The 18,655-nt window shown below is 41.8% G+C and overlaps 1 protein-coding gene across 5 annotated transcripts in view; it reads left to right on the forward strand.

The window, feature by feature from the left end:
• CERS3 (ceramide synthase 3) overlaps nt 1-16,842 on the forward strand; it is a 48,100-nt gene extending 31,258 nt beyond the window's left edge. For all 5 annotated transcript variants that reach the window (XM_030497485.1, XM_030497482.1, XM_030497486.1 and 2 more), the window contains exon 11: nt 13,479-16,842. In XM_030497485.1, the coding sequence (XP_030353345.1) occupies nt 13,479-13,610 (132 nt within the window). In that variant the 3' untranslated portion in view covers nt 13,611-16,842. The remainder of the gene's footprint in view (nt 1-13,478) is intronic.
• The last annotated feature ends 1,813 nt before the right edge of the window (nt 16,843-18,655 follow it).

The raw sequence follows: 18,655 nt of genomic DNA on the forward strand, positions 1-18,655 counted from the left end.
ACCAACATATTTGTTATAGACATACTCCACACAAAGAGCTGTTGCTATTTTAGTGAAATACCAGTAAACCATCATCTCGTACTATAGAAGGGTTTTGTTTCTCTGCCCAAGACTTTTAAAGTTTTCATTCAGAAAACAGGCAATTTTGGACATTTTTCTTGAAGCAACAGTTAGCTACTTCAGATGGAAAAATGAAGTCATGATGTAACTGGGAGTAGGGAGTGATGTTGTTGTTGAATTGAAGGAAGCTCTGAGCATAGCAAGGGTGTAAGGAACGTTCTCAGTGCCCTCTGTGCCTTGAGCCAGTCTGGGTTGATGGGGTCACCACTGAAAACGACTGTAGTACAGCAGTAAACAGCTCTTAACATCCGTCCAGGGGCAGGTGTCTCCCCCAGTTGTATCCTTCTGGACCATGTCATTGCACTGTCTGAAAGTCAGTGGTCTTAAATGTATTTATTCTCAGCGGGAAGTGCTGTTGTCCCCTGTCAAAGGACAGATTAAAGGACTTGTCTGGGTCAAACATGAAAGGTCGGACTCTGTAGGGAATATAAACAGAAGGGCCTAGGTCTCCAGGATATCACATACCCACCAGGTCCTCTTTGCTCTTACTTGAAGGGTCACACAGAGCTATATCAGCTCTTCCTTAGAGCTGTGGGTCTAGATTCAATACTTTGATTTCCAGGCTGTGGCAGGAGGCTTGTTAAAGGCAGGAATTAATACAGAAATGATATCAAGTACTGCAGCCTCCTGAGTTGGTAGCTTCGACTGTGCTTTGCTTTTCCCACTTTGGGAAGAGATGGCTTTTGACTGAGGTTGGCTGGTCAGAAGCTCTTCATCTCAGATGTCACCTCCCCTCTGCACTAATAAAGGGGACAATTACCCTCAGTCCTCTGTGGTGATTGCTCAGCTGGCTGACTTGCTTCAACATAAAAGAACTTGGACTAAGAATCTTGCTATTTCCCTTCTCCCAGATATTGCAGCCAGAGATGAATAAAAATGAGGAAGATGGAAAGGAGGGAGGAGATGATCTTGCTCTGCCCCTCTATGTCCTGTTTTCTCATGCTGCCCATGGCAGGGGGTTGGAACTGGACGACCTTTCCAACCCAAACCAGTCCATGATTCTATGATTCTATTACATTTTTCAAATCAAAGATTTATTCTTACTTGTGGAAAATAGAAAAATACCCAAAAAGGAACCCAAATGTCCTTTTCCATATGACATCTCGTGGCCCTGTATACAAGCAATGCTGTTGCTCACATATATGAACTCTCATGTATATGAGAAAAGCCCTAAAGGTCAAACCTGTAGCCATGTATCTTAGATGAGTTCTGCTGTGAGAGGAAGGACATTCTTCAGTGCAATTTCTTTTCAGGTTAGGTCAGGCAATTGCAATGCTCGCTGCTGCTGCCATCTTGATGTCCAAGGCCTTTTGTTGCTAGGAGACTCCGTGTGTTTTCTGTAATATTGTTCAATTACATGGTTAAAATACCCACTTGTATCAAGTTTCAAGCACCACTGAAACATGTCTAGTCATCATGTCTGCACATATGAGAATATTTTAGGAAAATTGAAAAAACATACAGAGAAGTATGTACATGTGCACTGATTTAAAATCTCTTGCCAGGAAAATCCCATGGAGATTCAACATTTTATTTCCAAGGTCAGGAAAAGAGAGCGAGTGACAGCAGCTTAGAGCCACATTGTTATGGCAAATTAAGATGTAAAATAGATGTAAAAACCATTACACACTGAGTTAAAGTTTTGAGACTACAGTGCTTTAAATCTTGAAAAATATGTGTAAGTTGTAGGAAATGGGCATGATGTCCACATGACTCAGGTACTTCAGGGCTGATGCAAAGTCCAGCACTGGCAGAAGGTAATGGCAGGTTTTTAATGGACTGTAAGGTGACCAGGGATATGTTTTCTTTCTCTTTTAATTGTTTTGTCACCATCAGACTGCCCTCAGGTAAGGCAATGAGCTTCTTACTAATGGTCACTGTTATTTAGGAGTCATCAGCTGCAGTTTCATTTGATTCACCGTGGTTTGTTCCTCTTCCTGAAGCAGAGAAGACTCTGAAGTGTTGTAGAGCAGGCTTTTGGACTTGTCACTCTAAAAAAATAAGCTGGTGCCACCTATATATCTACAATATCCCTTTGGTATTTTGTGCTCAGTGAGCAAGCTTTTTAAAGAGTTTGGTTGGGCATATCCTTGTCCATGGTTTGTTCACTCCTTATTTGGTCCAAATTCCTAAGGGAACAGTGACAAAGAATGATGGATGACAGAGTAGGGGTAGCTGAAAATGAACAGAAAAGACTATGTGGGGGTTGAAGTGAGAGCTGTGAAATACTTATGATACTTCTGCTGTTTCCCAGCCATCATTATTCTACTTCAGCATGTTGTTCTGTCTGAGGATTGCTCTCACACTGAGACATCTCTGCCAGCTCCAGTTAACTTTCTTTCCTTCATTCTTTCTTACCTACTCGTACTGGGATGCCAGTAGAGCCCTTGCCGTGGAAAGTGGTTAGTCATACAAAGACTCCCTGAATCAGTTGCTCTCTTTTCTATGTTGAAAGAAGATCTACTACTAAAACTGCATCCCTAAACGTGTGCCCATGACACACTTGATATGTTTTCGTATTAATGTGTAGGCAAGGCCTGAAAGTCCTTTGGAGTACAGACATCATATGCTCTCATAAAACATGCCCTCACTACTTAAACTGTAGAATAACGATTCTTTACACCTGCAGAGGTGCTGGCCTATGCTACTTTCTATCTTTCTTGTTGTGAATTTCTCTCTTTAGAGACCTGCTATAACTTTTTGTGTCAGTTTTTAAATGAAGTTATACTGTTCCCACAGGCCAAACTACCTGCTCCTGACAGATGCCTTTAGCTGAGGTTAGTCTGAGGCTGTTCAGACTCCCCTCAGCTTCTGCAGATCTTTCCTTCCCTGGGACCCTTCTATTATTTTTCCTCTTACCTTTTGATGCTTGATCTGTTTGCATCAGACAGATCTTTTATTGCTAATAGTTCTTGAATCTCTTATTCTCTAAACACATGGGTCCCGGGAGTGTGGAATCTCAGTGCTGAACTTGGGTGAGAGTTTTCTTGTTCATGAGACACAGGCCCACAACAATGGTGTTTTTTGGTTTACAGGTCCTTAAACATTTCCCATGGAAGTACAGACTTCTGGGTGACAATTTAAGCCCTTAGCATTTGCTCTGCTTTCCTTAGTTACCTTTAGAATAAGATCTGTAGCCTTTAGAATTAGACCATGGATCCATAGTGGTTAAAATCTACTGGTTTACCTTCAATAGAGTGTCAGTCTTCAGTGTCCATTCACTTAGGAGTGCTGACTGTGAACACTCAGCTGTCCTGGCAGCTGAGGCAGCACCAACTTTCTCACTGAACTGTGCAATAACTTGAGATATTTAATCCTACACAGAAAGCTTATTTTTAAAACTACAGAGAGGAAACAAGCTCAATGCATCATGAAAGTAGAATGGCCTTTAAAGAGATTACACTTTAAATCTCTTCTGTGGCAGATAGAACTGGATCCAGTGTTGATGTGCTTGAGCCGTGTGCTGTTTGGTGTGCACTAGACCCTCTGTAGGTGAGCTGAGCCCGATTGTTCCCAGCTAATAAATGCTGGCTTTGAACTTGAGCTGGAAAGGGTCACCACCTGACCCTGATCATGCGCAAGTGCTGTGCTTCCATACACCCAGCAATTACTGGGATGTGAAAATGAAGCATGAAATGAAATGTATATTCAGTTCTGGCATGCACAGCAGTTTGTTGGATGCCTAAAAAGTCAGACTTTCAGCTGATTTTTTTTTTTTTCTTTCTGAAGAAGTAAAAGAATCTATTTTCAGGACATTTATAATTAGAAAATGAAAATTAATGAGAATTAACACATTCAGTGAGAAGTCTAATTTCAGAAAAATGGCATTCTACAGGGGTTAAACAGAGGACAGGGTTTAGTTTCCTAAATGAGCAGCATGTAAGTGTTGTTTTCTTTTATGTACGTGTTTTGTTAAGCCTGTACCGTGCCAATGGCTATCAGGGTGCTGATAAAACGGACCAAGAGGGGTGCTTGCCTTTATACCATGTAGCCATTTTAAAAGCAGTAATATGTTTTAGAGAATAATGATAATGTATTTAGTTACAAATTTCATGACTCTCTGGGACTGGGAAGTTGTGGAAAAGCTTTCCCTGGAGATTTTGTGGTTACTTTCTAGACTGGGAAGGGCCATTACACACAGATGTCCCACTTCAGAGTTTGAGTTCTCTGCGTGAAGGTTTAGCACGAACACAGGACAGATTGAGCTAGGTTAACAGAGGTTGCTTATTCCCCATTTTAAAGGAAAATGGATTATGGAGACATTGAATTTGTTGGTTCTCAACAGCTAAATATTTATAGCAGGTTTTCTCATGAGGATAGCTTATTAGGGGGACAAAATAGGATGAATGAATGTTTTCCCCTCTCAGAGATGAAAACCAGTCTGTCTGGGAGCCTTCCCAGTTGGTTAGAGTTTCTGCCTTTGGGACATGAGCTTTTTAATAGCCTGGAGATGGGAGCTCGCCAGCCAGGTCAGCAGCACAGAGGCTCATGCCCTTGTAAAGGGAAATTACTTCCTGTTATGACTTTCTTTCATCTGCATATTTCCCATTCTGCTGCTGCAGTCTAGTTAAGCCCGAAGCCTGGCTACATGTCTCACTTCAGGCTGCCAAATTCATCGGAGGGAGGAGGGGTGAGAGGCAGGCAGAAGGAATCATAAAAGAGTAAGAGGTTGGCTGGCTGGTATTTACAATGATAGGCAAAGAGGAGACAAGCTGTTGTGAGCACGCTGGGGAGCTCTGGAGTCTTACCCTCACTGGGGATGTGAAGTCGAGGCTGACCTCAGTAACATGTATTATCAAAGTGCCCACCAGAGTCTGTGAAAGAGGAAGCACCACCAGTTCTCTGCTACACAACTGTGAGGTGCCAATCCCAGAGCACTATCTGGTCTCCTTTGCCTTAATGAGTTCATTTCACTGTGAGATAAAAGGCAGATTGCTATTTAAATCCTTACTTTTACTCCAGAGCATGGAAGGGGTCAGAAGCTGAGCAATGACTTCCAGGGAGGTATGTTATACTGTATTCTAAAGCACACTTTTCAGATTTCAAAACAGTAACAGTGATCTTTGCTGAATATTGGTTTTTATTTTATTTGTTGTTTAGAATACCCATAATTCCACAACACCTTTCACTTGAATATTATATAGCAATCAGGTAAACCTCAGACAACTTAAGGACTGTTGTGACCATTATGGAGGAATGAACTGATGAGAAACTGAAGAAAATAATTTCTGAGCATTTTGACTGGAATAGATGGGCTTGTGAAGGTACGGTGGGGTGGGAGCATTAAAGTATAGAATCACAGTCATAGAATGGTTTGGGTTGGAAGGGACCTTCAGCTCACCTAGTTCCAACCCCCTGCCACAGGCGGGGACACCTTCCTCTAGACCAGGTTGCTCAAAGCCCTGTTAAGCACACACAAGGCTGTGCAGGAGCAGGCTCAGTCCTCTGGCCATAATCCAACAAGTGAGGTGTGTGGATGCTCCCTTTGCCTTTCTCATGTCACCTGTGTCATAAATGAGGCTGTGCAGGTCTCTTCTGGGCTGCAATAGAAGGCTACTGCTTCCAGAATTGCCGAGTTTGACTTCAGTGGGAGCTGCAGATGACCACAGCCTCCAGGAATAGAAAATCAGAACTGTGTGTCATTCTGAAAGCAAATCACAGGCAAATTCCTGCCCTGGCCGGGTCAGCAGAAGCCTGCAGTGCTGGTCCAAGGCCAGGTTCTCAGCTGGTATAAATTGAGCATGGCTCCACTTGAAGTCAATGGGATTGTGTTAGTTTTCACCAGCAATGGATCTGGCCAAACAAGCACCCCCACCCCTCTCTCTGCATGTATGTCTGGCACAAGGCAGCTCCACTTTCAGTAAATCCCTGATCTAAATGACCTTTTTTTAATGTGAAAGTTTTTAATTCAGATAAAAGACAAATGTTGGTAAAATTTTTGCTTTAAAATCAATTGCTTTACAGAAGAGCATTTGCTGACAGTTTTTCTGGCTTCCCTTGTTAACTGCTCATATCTTTTAATTTTCTAGCAGGATATTTATGATATGTTCCATTTGTTGCTAGTTTTATATATATGCACCTATATAAAAACTATATATGCATAATAGTGTGCATATGTATTTATTCAATTGCCAAAAATCAATCCACAGAGCAAACCCTAGGCCTTCCACAGAACTTTCGATGCCTTCAGTTACTAGTTTTAATATATGCTGCAGAGGTTTGAATTGTGACTTTGTTATGAGGTGAGTAATTCTCATACTTTCAGAGGTGTTCACACACTACTGCAGTCTGCTGAATCCATTTTAAAATCAAAACGCTTGAAATAAAACTAGTTAGTGATAGATTAATAGCAGCTGAGAAAGGAAATTGCCCTATCCTGGATTTAAAACAAATCAGCCTAATCAGGCAGTGATGGTGTGAAGTGTGTGAGGGTAGGATTTGTCTTGTGTAACTTAAGCTGTGCTTAGCTCAAGTTCAGGGATCCCTCTGCAATCAGTGGAGGAAAAGCAGTGTCTCCAGTGAGCAATTCACTGTGTGGAGTGTTGTAACCCCAGCAGTGGTGGGGCAGATCACCCTCTGGAGACACCAGTTTCTCTTTCTGTTGGTTATTGAGCCATCTGAGTAGATACCTGACTTCAGTGAAGTAAAATGTTCACCAATGTCAAGAACACAGGTCTCAGAGACTTCCGATACTATTTAAGAAACTTTGTTCTTTATGTACTACTTAAAATATTCTATATCTAGCCTCGACATCAGGTTGTTTAGAAGTACTTTATTGAAAAGAGTTTAGGTGTTATCTTATGAATGTCAAATGAAAAGATGCTACTTGTAAGGTATGTGACTTGAAAATTTGATTAATGTTTAAGCGCAGAGATAACCTCTAGATACATCACAAAAGAATTAGAATGCCTTCTAACAGTGAAAATAGGGAAATGAGCACCTCTTAACACTAGACACATTAGAGAAGAGTGCCTGTCATTTGCATGGTTGTATACTTTGTGGTTTCAGAATAGTTTATTAGCCCTATAAGGCTTCTGTAGGAATATTCTGCAGCAGCTGTGTTGTTGCAAAACCTTCATCTCCAGTGCAGTATCCTACCTCACTGATGTGAGTATCTGATCAGCTGTTTTGTAGCCAAAACACCATTTATAAGGAATAAAGTGCATGTTCTGATAAAGGTTTATACCACTGCACTCCCTGGCTTAATGCAAGTTCTGTGCTAGGGTAAAAAGAAGTTCACTATAGAGAACAGCATCAAATGCCTATTATATTGTTCTTTGTTTCTTTGCCAGCCGTGGATTTAAAATTGGAATAATTCAAAAAGCAGTGGGACATTCTGACTCACTCGGTACCTCCTGGGCTTTTGACATTACCGTAAAGCCACAGACACTTGAGTGCAAGGTTTGCTCAGTGGATTTCAATAACACAGCAAGCAGACTTTATTGAAACCACCGAGCACCTGATTAACTGTAAACAAGGATTTATTTCTTCTGAACTTGAGGGTATTCCAGCTCTGGTTACAGGTGTGGTATGCTGAGTGACAACACAAGGGAGCTCTATCTGAGGTTAAATCTATTCCTTCAGTCAAAACCAGGGACATGTTCTGATAGTAACATCTGGTTTATGAGACAGTTCTTCTCAACATTTGTGGAATTAGTGTAACTGTTAATTTGTTTTTCACATATCAACTTTGAGTTCCCTCTGAAAACTCCCAGTTAAAAGCTTGGGGAATGGGTATTACATAGAAGAGAGAGATTATAAGAGAGTTTTGGCCACAAGATGTCCAATACAATTAATCTAGAAAGTCTGCATCTTCATTTTAAAACTGCAGAAAGCAGAGTCCAACAGTGCATCTTCCATGGAAGATCAACATTATTTATGTTGCCCAGTGTGTATGAGCTGAGAAGGGATATATATTTTCCAATAAAATCTTCCAGGCTGGAAATATAGAACAGTTTGCTTGAATCCAAATGTATATTTCTTAGTCTCCACAGGAAAGTAAAGACATATTAAGTCATATGTCAGCTGAGTTGAATTATTGATGTTGAATTAAACATGTTGAACTCAGAGATTCATCAACTTTATAGTAGTATTTGTTAGAAAAGTACCCCCTTCTATCTATTTGGACTGACTTTTTATTATCTCTCTTGTTTATTATCTCTTTTATTTGAGTCAGTGGTTGCTGACCTGACTAATAGCTTTCATCTTTGTACTGCAGGCTGTTTCCATATGTGCAGGTGCTGTGGAATTTATTGTCTTTACATTGAAAAATCAAGATCTAGTCAATATGTTGATATTTAAATGAAAATATTCTTAAGGTAGAATTAAGGTGTAAGATTTAGGACATTCTGATTTTAATATAAGATACATTTAAAAGTCAGGAAATTCCAACTGAAGGGTAAGAATAAATATGTGAAAATCCAAAAATCAAAATTTCACCAAATCAGGCAGCACAGAATTAAAAATCCAGAGACAGCTGAGAATTGCTTTTATATACCTGTACCTGGTAGAAGAAACCCAGTGAACTGTGTGGATGTAAATTATGCTTAGCCTAAAAGATTAATTGCTTTTAGTCTTGTCCAGGCACGGGCAGAACTGAAATCTCCTTATGCTGCCGAGAAGCCTTGAGCGAGTGTTGGTTCTACACTACTGCCTTCATAACACCAACCCAACCTTAGTGTGTGCTGCTCAAAATGCGTGTCTTTGTCAGGGAGAAGCTGGATTGAAAGCTGAGTCATGAAACAAATGTAGCAACTGAGCCCTTCACTGCAGAAACATCTGCTCAGATAGCTCTCAGCCACTTTCTTTTTCTTACCTTTTGAGACCTTGACTTGAGAATCTGCTCTAAGCCACGCTGACCCCACAATCTGTTCTGTAGCAAGTGCCCTTCCCCTCCTGAGAAAGCAGGAGACACGTTGCTAGGGCTTCCCACTGTTTATAGGATCAATCCATGTTGCTACAATAGATTTTTGCCTCTTATTTTATACTGCTCAGCACTGTCTTTCCCTCTGCTCTTACACTTTAACTGCTGTATAGCAGGTAGGAAGCCATGGCTGTGTTGTGACACAGACACTGATGCCATGTGCCCAGTAAAGGGGAGCAGGAGAGAAGGCGGTGTCAGTCAGCTTCAGATGGCATCACCAGCAGAGAGGAGCAGGAAACCCACACTTCCATCCATCTTCCAACCCAGCCTTGTCCTTCTCACAGTGCTCTCATCAGCTGTAGCAGAAAGAGTGCAGCACCAAGAGCGTGTCAAGAGGGAAGTGATTTCTGAGTGCTTTATTGAGACAAACTTGCACAGGTAGGAGTAAATTCTATTAGTTTAGATGGAGACTTGACAAATGTTTTTCTCTTTACAAGAGGCTGGGAAGTGGCCTATGAAGTTTGCTCATCTCTTAATTTCAAGAAGTCTTTTTCCTAGGTGAAGGCTCTTGGAAGGTCCTTTACAGTTCATATAGTAAGATGTGGTGGTAATGGCTTGAATAACACACGTTTGAACAGCAGTGAAATGCAAGAAGCCAAAACTACCTTAACAAATACGGTTCATTTAACTAAAAGAGGCAGACTGAGCAGCAGGTGGAAGGGTTAAACAAAAGGAAAAAAGATTATAGGAGTTTGCGGCTTTGGCTTCACTACAAATGGCTCTCTTGCAGACTTTATAGCATTAGTGTTGCTTCTCATAAACCTTGAAACCATTCATCCATTTAGAAAGATTAAATTGGTTAGTCATCCAGAACATAAAATATACACATCCATTTTGTCTGTTACCCTAAACCATCTGAAGTATAATAAATGCAGCTGATGCCATTAAACTAAAGCACTGAGTATTAATGATGGCCTCAGTTGTGGTATTTACAGTTTGCCAGCTCTTGTGTTTCTGATAGTATATTCATCTGTTGTTGCTCAGGGACAGTAAGAGCAGAGTCTTTGAGGTGGAAAACACAACTGTAATATATGATGTGAGGGGCTCAGAGAAAACATCTTGGTGTTAAAGCAGGGAAAATCCTAGAAATGTTATATTTTCTGTTATTCTTAGAAGGTCAAAGTTAAGAGGCACAGACTTCTCTTACGATATCTTGCTATATCTATAATGGTCTGTTAAACAGTTTGCAAAGACAGGTTTGTTTGGTTTTCTAGTTACAGATGAAGCTATTGCTATTTAAAGTTCTGCTCTGCCACTTAAGCTAGGCAAAAACGGCCAGACTCTTCTGTAGCAAGAATCTGTAGAGGCACTTGGTCAGGAAGCAGGTTAATGTTTAAAAATGCAATACAAGTCTAGATTGGATTTAGCAGCATTTTTTCTTGGTTAATATCAGGATTTCAGCAGTAATGCTCTTTCCCCAAATGAAGCAAATTTGCGATGGTTGCTTTAGAATACAAAGAAATCTAATTCCTGCTGCTTTGAATTAGGGAAGACATTATCTCAAATGCAGGGATTTGCAGTGTGCTGGCAAAAACATTGACATGTTTTTTAATTACTACATATAGTGCCTTTAATCAGAGTATCCAGCTTGACAGCATTAAAACTGGGAAGCAAATCCTGTCTGAGTTTCCAGTTCCATGCTGGAAATGCCAGCTCATTCCTGTAGGGATCAGGATCTCCTCCCCTTTCACTCCCCACATTTGCAGCCTCAGCCAGAGGCTGCTCAGGAGGATGGGAGTACTTGCAGTGAGCACAGCAGATTCTTCATCAGACCCTGTGTTAGGTTTAGTTTGCATTTTATTTTCTGAAACATTTGTGGTGGTAAAAAGAATAACAAACCTCTCCCCACACCCTCAACATTTGTCTTTTACTGCAAATACAAATTGCAAAACTACCAGGAGTGAGCGAGGTGATCTGAAAGAGGCAGAACCTCATAAATTGTTTGTGTGGGAAAGGCTGTCTTTCCTTTTCTCTAACTGATGGCATGCCAAGTTTATCTTACAGTATTTACAGTAAGATTTGTTTGCTTTGATACCCTTTGTATGTTGTTAGGGAAAAGGCAGAAGAAAATCTCCAGGAAGTTTATAGTTTCTGATGAAACAGAATTTAGAGTTTAATTTTCTTTCTAGTCCTATACATTTTACTAGAAGTGTAGTGTATAAAGGGATATGAGATGGCAATTGGATGAGTTATTGCTGAGCTGTCATTTATTTTCTCCGTATGAATTTGGTGTTTAAGAAAGACCTCAGGCCGGCAGGCTAAGACAGTGGAATTGTTAGTTCATTCCAAGAGCAGATACAGGATGGGCAGGATCAACGCCGGTTTCTCCTTCTGCGTCTCATCTCGGACCTTGGCACATCACTCCAGGAGCAGGAAGAACGTGCAGTCTTTGCCTGTTTAGCTGAGATCCAGACAGATGACAAGGAGAACAAATTCCTCTGTGACGGAGCGGTCCCCGGTGTGGCTGTACAGGCAGCAGATTGTCTGCACGAGGGCTAATGTCAGACCCTGCCAGCTCCAGCACGCAGCTCCGGAGGCAACGTACTCTCTTCTGAAGAGCAGCTTTGGGTCTCCCTCAGCAGACAGTCCTATAGGCCAAGCACCCCTGTGTTAGAAAAAGACACCACAGCACCCACAGTCCTCAGTACCTGAATGTAGACACCACCAACTGGCAGGCCGTTAAATTTGGGTATTCCCATTAACAGACCAGATACCCTGGTCCTAATGGGTAAATTGTCAGCACAGTGTGAGGGCCCAGGTTTTGACCCTCAGCTATGGGGAAACTCCTGGTTTAAAGTGAGAAGTGGTCTATTAACTCATAAGATGCTGGAGAGGGAATGACTATCACCCATCTTTTCCAACACAAGAACTAGAGGGTGTCAGGTGAGTCTATCAGGTCTACCAGGCACCTTCGAAGTAACTGGAAGAGGCAACCAGTGGCAGTTGCTAATCACACAGGAGACTGCTGGTGAAGGTGGAAAAGGTTTCTTAGGTGCCTGCTTTGATCTCATTTCTGTTCTCAGTCACCGCTTAGGCAGAAGGAAGTGTTCACTTGATTTACAGTGCCTTTAGAGTCTGCAGAGCAGGTCATCAGTTGGTATGGAAAGTCCTTCCAGAAGGGCAGGTACTGCTTTTGTCATCTTGCTGCTCTGAAAGGGAAATAGAGGTGTTTGGTTTTAATGCCAAAGCCTTGACTGTTTGAACCAAACTTCTGAATGCATAGTAGGTCTTGGGTTATGGTAGGAGTTGGGAAATAAGAGACTGATTGTGTATTTTATGTGCCATGACAAACAGCACAGAATTGTCTTACCTCTCTCCAAATGTTGTTGTGAAATACTAGGTAGACACAACGTCCTTTCTCTGCCTGGTGTAAACATTCTTTAGGCACTGCTGTGTGTGACTGGGGATGAAGCATGATTGCCAAATGTTAGAAGCTGTTCCTATAGAGCTGGGAAGGGATTTTCCTAAGGGCAGACTGTCTCGCTGACCCCCTTTCATCCCTGCTAATGGAGCAGCTGTCCTCTTCCTGGCAATTCCCTTAGCAGGATGATACATCCAAGATATATGTGATAGCTGTATCGGCATGGCCTTCCCTTTGCAAAGGTCGACATGATGTATACACCATCAAGCAGGGAGGAATATTTTAGGGTCAGTAAGTCTCTTTAACCAAAGTTAATACCAGGAGATGCTGGCACAACTAGTCACTGTTTAGTTTACACCTGTCAGAAGCAGGCAGCCTCTCAACTCCTCTGCTTGGGTGAGTGTATTCATCATATTTAGCCTTTATACAATATTCTTTTCATCTTCCCTGCACTTTACAACTGTTACCTAATCCCACAGCACCCAGGGGTTACTAGCAACGCTTTACAAGGGAAGGCGGAAACAAGCAAGAAGAGGTCAAATGACTGGGCCAAGGTCATGGAAGAAATTGTGTCTAAAGAACATTAGGTTCTACAAGATTAAAGTGGTGTTAACTGGTGTGTCCTCGGATGTCAGCCTCCAGTTTGGAGGGAAGGGGTGTTTCTGGGGGGCTGTTTTGACGTTGTCTGGTGTATTTAGAGCTCCCCTCTCATCTGTTCCCTTTAGCACTTCGGTATTTTTTTCCTGAGGCAAATGGAGGACAGAAGAGTTTTGTCTTCAGAGGATAGTGGGGAATTTCCAAGAAGGGAGAATGTCTCATGCTCCGGAACTTATAGGCACCTTTTCATTTTGCAATTACAAACGGGGGCATCTGGCTAACGAAATTAATGTGTTATTCTTTCAAAGTCATTGCAAAGATCCAGATACCCAGTTCACTTTAAAAATGAAAGTCTTCCTTGTCTGGCACCCATAGGTGTTTTAAAGGTCTATAGCAATGGTGGTAGCAATCCCATGACTTACCTGACAGTAAATACTGCAAGTATAGAATATGCTCACAGTGCTTTCTTCTCCCTAGGACTTGAAAGATGATCGCAGTGATGAAGAGGAGGAAGATTCTGTTACAGATAATGAAGAGGAGTCCACAAAGAATGGCAACAAGAACAGCTGCGGGTCAAGCAAACACCTCCTAAACAGCAGTCACCACTAGCCCTCTCCTTCCCCACCTCCTGCAGTGATTTCTGCTCTGGTTTTAACCCAACCTACAGGATAGAATTTAAGTCAAAAGGCTTATGAGAGACTGTGATTGATTTATTGTTGGCTACTGGACCTGGAAAAAAGCCCAGTTTAGAGGGAAGGGAAAAATTGTATAACATGACAAAATGTGTTAATGACCTGCTTTCAGAATCATTGTGAAGTGTTTGGAAAGACTTTGGACACACACAAAGTGTGTGACAGTGCTCCACAAGGTCAAAGCTCAAGAGCATCAGATCATTTAGTGTCCAATTCTAACACTGTTTTTCAATCTGATATGTTTCACCAAATGCTTTAATTCACAGATGTTTTGTGGTAGGTCAGTAGTGTGAATTCCATTAGGAAGCAAAATTACTCAATGTGGCAAAAATCTGACAGTGGTGTACAGTGACTAGCATTTCAGTCTTTACTTTTCAGTTTAAACCCTCATCAGAATAGCTATTTTTTGAGTTAGATTTCATTTCCTGCAGGCCAGTGGAAGCTAACACAATGCAAGACAAATTACTTGCCTCTGAAGAGCTGGCTTCACTGCAGAAATATAGTCTTTCTCCAAAATATGCTGTATGATAGATGGCTCAAAAATTGTGTTCTAAGATTTACCTGTCAAGGAAGTCACTGTTAAAATAGCAAAATTCAGCCCCAATTCTCTATTGAGCTCTGCGTTTCAGCTCTGTTATTCTGGCCTCGTCTTAGGAGCAAGTCTGCTAAGTTCTGTTTTGTGGTTCTTGTGTGTTCACGCATGTATCTGGGCTCTGGGGGAGCATGGGACTAGCAGGGAATGTCATGTTGTCAGTGCTGTGAATTCATTTGATACCAGGATCTGTATTTCCATCTCTGCTCTTTCTGAAAATCAGGAATCACATTGGCTAGAGTCAAACTTGGATGCGAGTGTGTGACTTAAGCCACGTTGTTTATGCTGTGAGAAGTTGTTGGAGTTGAAGTAACAGTGGATGTTTTACCAGCTCGTCTTACCAAAAGTGCCTCTATCCTATGTTTGCGCTTTTGTTTTAAGGCTAGTACAGAGTGCAGCAGCTTTTTTAGTCCTGGGGCTTTCCAAGGAGAGCCCTGGGCCTTTTAAACAGGGTGGTGCCAGTCTCATTTCCAGATGCATTAGCTCACAAAGTTGTAAGTGATTTATGTCATGAGTTTTAGAGGTGAGAGGCTCTCCATGTGGTTCTACAGTAGCTGAGATCATCTGGTGAACTAAATCCAGTAGCTTGATAGAGAACAGGGGACCACTGCTACAACAGCCTTAGTGCTGAGCTTTTGTTTTGGAAAGGCTCTTTTCCCCTTAGGTCTGCTCAGGCAGGAACTTGGTGACCTATGGGAAGCACCATATGACTGACTTGTTTTCCCAAGATTTCCTTGGCAAAGGGGGATACAATTCAGTGACTGAAGCATTTGAAAGAATGAGAAATGTTTGGGATCTCAGATATGAAGAAAGTAGTGTGTTCTGTGCAGTCACAAGGAAGTGTAGGAGTACTTCGTCACAGAGGCTGGCAGTGTGAAAGTATCTACATATGGTCTGGTCAACTAGGCCGTGTTTAATTCTGTGCTTATATTTTGGATCATGTAATACCCCAAATGTTTATGTTTCACCACAACAAGAACTTACTGAGAAAGGAGAATGGCCTCCAGCTTCTGAGAAGGATGGGAAATGTGCAGGAGTGGAATGGAACTCCTGTGGTTAAGTAGGGCTGCTCGGGCTGAGCAGGCAGAATTCCCTCGGTAGCTGTTGTATAGCACTGTGCTTCCTTACATAGCTGTGGAGAATACCTTAAATACTGCAGTGTGGGTTTATTGGAAGTGTAAGTACTTATTACATCATCTGAAGCAACTGGTGAGTTTGGCAGGGTCACTGTTGCTTATCAGGGCCTGTTTATTGCCTACATGAAAAGAACTGGCCTTTCTTGACAAAATGTAGAAACCCGACATCTTGGAGGCTTTACACTCCCTTTGAGAGCAGTGGAGACAATGATGCTTTCTTCAAGACATAACAGGGGTTTGGGAGATGGCCAGGGTATTATCATTTAATTTTGGTGCCAGAAAAACTTTCCTGCTATGAGTAGGAAAGGAATTCAGGAAAGGAAACATGAAGAATGAAGTTGTCACAGGAGTGAGCCTCTGAACAACTACTGAGTTTTACACTGGAGTTTATGGTCTGTTTGAGGCCAAATCTTGTCCTTCCTACTTGGACAAGTCTCCCACTGGAAGCCAGTTAACTCCACTGGAGTCTTGCCTAGGAAAAATTTTGGATTGCAGTTATCCAGCTTAATTACAAGACCTGTTGTTTTAAATCGATGTGAAACTAGGATCTTAAAGGAAAAGGTAGATAAAGTCATTCAAACATTAAGCGTTGAGGCAAAGTTTGGGTGAGTACAGAAGAATATAACTGCAGTTAGGGAAGGCCTTCCAGGGATTACTGTCATGGCCAGCTGAAGTGATGAAACCTGAAAATTCTGGATGTAAACCACTAGGCACTGGGGATGAATACCAACAGCATGGAAAGAAGTGGGAACAGACTTGTCACAGTGGGGCTGGACACATCAGATTTGTCGTTCCTGATGTTACATGTGTTTCATTTTCCACTTTTTACCGATAGAAACTCAGAAACAAGAGGCTGACGTCGTGGGGAACATGATTCATGCTAAAGAAATTAATGTTATGGTGCTTCCAGATTTTCAGTCTATTCAATGCCCTTAACATAGTTTTAATCTTACTGCGTAAAGAGTCTCCAAATGCAAGTGCAGCACAGTTGTGGGAAATGTGTGTGAGCACAGATGATAGACTCTACACTACTTTTACCATTTTAAGGTAAAAATGGGTCCTGGTTTAATGATTTGATGCTGTCTGGTTTTGCTGTGTCACTTTGACCATGCCAAAATATTTATGATTGAATTAAGAACTGAAAATGAAATCTTAGTCCATTAGACTCAGCAAAATCTCATCTGTTGCATTTAATCCTGTGAATTTTGTTCAGGTTCTCCTGTCCATGTACACCTGATGCCTCTGTACTACACAGATTTACTGACCTACTTGGATTTGATTTACAGATCTCCCTTACTCCACAGAACTCATGTTGTCAATGTGGATTATTCAGTATAATTATCTTTCTTTGTTGTTTATGGCACTGAATTTGTCTGGTCCATCGTGCTCCACACTAGAGATAAATGTTTTTTAAAAACGGGTATCTATGTAAGAATTCCCTTGTTTTCCTCACCTCACAGAGTCTTCCTCTCCACTTTCCATTCCCTCCCAGCTTTTCAATAGGGCCTGGTCTGAAGTTATGTTTATTCGAGGGATGTTAGAATAATGTGCAAATACAGAGGTAATTCTTTGTTTCCCAGGAGTGCTTATGTTTATGGACTGAGGTGCAGTCACCCAGTTAGAGTGACATGGGATTACTACCTCAATGGCTCATCGTAAGCACGGACATGGATCTTAAGCTGGTAAAAGCAGGAAAGCTCTCCTGGAAACTGGTGCCAACCAGTGGAAAAGCTGTTCCATATTTCTTATTCTTTCCATTTCTCAGGAAGATCACAGAGGTTCTGACTTGCCATCTCTTCCCATGGGCAAACACATGCAAGAGAAGGTGTTTCAGCCCAAATAATGAACTGTAGCAGAATACTTTGGTTTTATTATCTGAATTCACTTTTTCAAGCTTATGAGGAAGAATAAAGTAGATGGAAAACAAATCAAAGAGGGAGATGTGAGTTTTGGCTACAAACAACTTGCAAACTGTGAAGAATTTAATGATAAAAAAAAATCTTGCTGATTTAGAAAGAAAAACACCATCTCTGCAGGCACTTCCCCCACTGTGGGGTTGAAGAACAACAGATAACCAGCGGGCAGGAATGAAAGTCCACGCTGAGAGTAAGAACACAGCCCCGTTGTGAAAATGCCAAAGAGAGGTGGTTTGGTGGCTTTTTGCTGCCCTGGAGCTGTGGAGCCCTTCTGCATGAAGTACTGGGATGTAATGGGGAGAGGGGAAGTCACTGCCCAGACGAGTAGGACTCTAACTGTTTCTTTCTTTTCATCCACATGTGTTAAGATCTGAAGCAGCAGAGAGGAGGGAAAGACAGACCTGACATTAATCCCTTGTCAAAGACTGAGATTCCCAATCCAGGTGACCAAAACAATGCAATCTTCACCTTAGCTGGCTCCAGAGAACTTCAGGTAGGGCTCTGCAAGTTGATTTAACTGAAGTCCCCTCTTTGGGATTACTTGGGGTTTCTAGCTTAGCAGAAGACAAAGCTGAAAGCACAGGTCTAAGCTTCAACATATGACTCTGCAAATACAAAGTCATAACAACCCATGTAGGATAATGTTGTTGATGTTCTGATAGTCTGAAGATTTATGAAAGTATCTTCTATTTACTCAGCTGGAAAGAGCCCTGTTCTTCTGGAGTTTGGTTACCCCATAAAGCATTCAGAGGAGACCCCATAATCATTTCAAAGTCAGAAACATTAAGTGGAATAACAAGTATAAACCCATCCACAGTGTCTTTGAAGTGCAAGAAGCATGTCCTTGTAGCCATAGAATATTACTGTGCCTTGAGCTGTGGGGTGGGAAGAAACAGCTTCCAGGCAGTTGTTTCAGGTGGTGAAAAGACCATATTTTTCTTACCACAAAAGAAGCTGGTCTAAAAAAAAGAGTTGAGCAGTGAAAAAGGTGATTAAATTCCCACTGAAATTCACAGGAGCTTTTCCTGTGATGCTGACGAGAACTGGATCCCGACCTCAAGCAACCAGATAAGATGGTAAGGACAGCATGGCCCTGCATTCTGCAGCTGTCAGGAGCAGGGCACAGCCCCCGTGTTCCCTCCTCCTACAGCACAGGGCCAAATCCTTCTGTCTGCAGGACACTCACCTGAACACAGTTCTGCCTTTGCCTCTACCCCAACTGGCTACGTATCTCTTGAAAGACATCCCTGGGAAAGCAGGGATGCTGATGCCAAGGCCAAATTTACTGGGAAGAGACAAATGCTAAGCTGAGGTTATC

This window comes from Strigops habroptila, chromosome 9 (assembly GCF_004027225.2).
Source record: "Strigops habroptila isolate Jane chromosome 9, bStrHab1.2.pri, whole genome shotgun sequence".
NCBI classification, from domain to species: Eukaryota; Metazoa; Chordata; class Aves; order Psittaciformes; family Psittacidae; genus Strigops; species Strigops habroptila.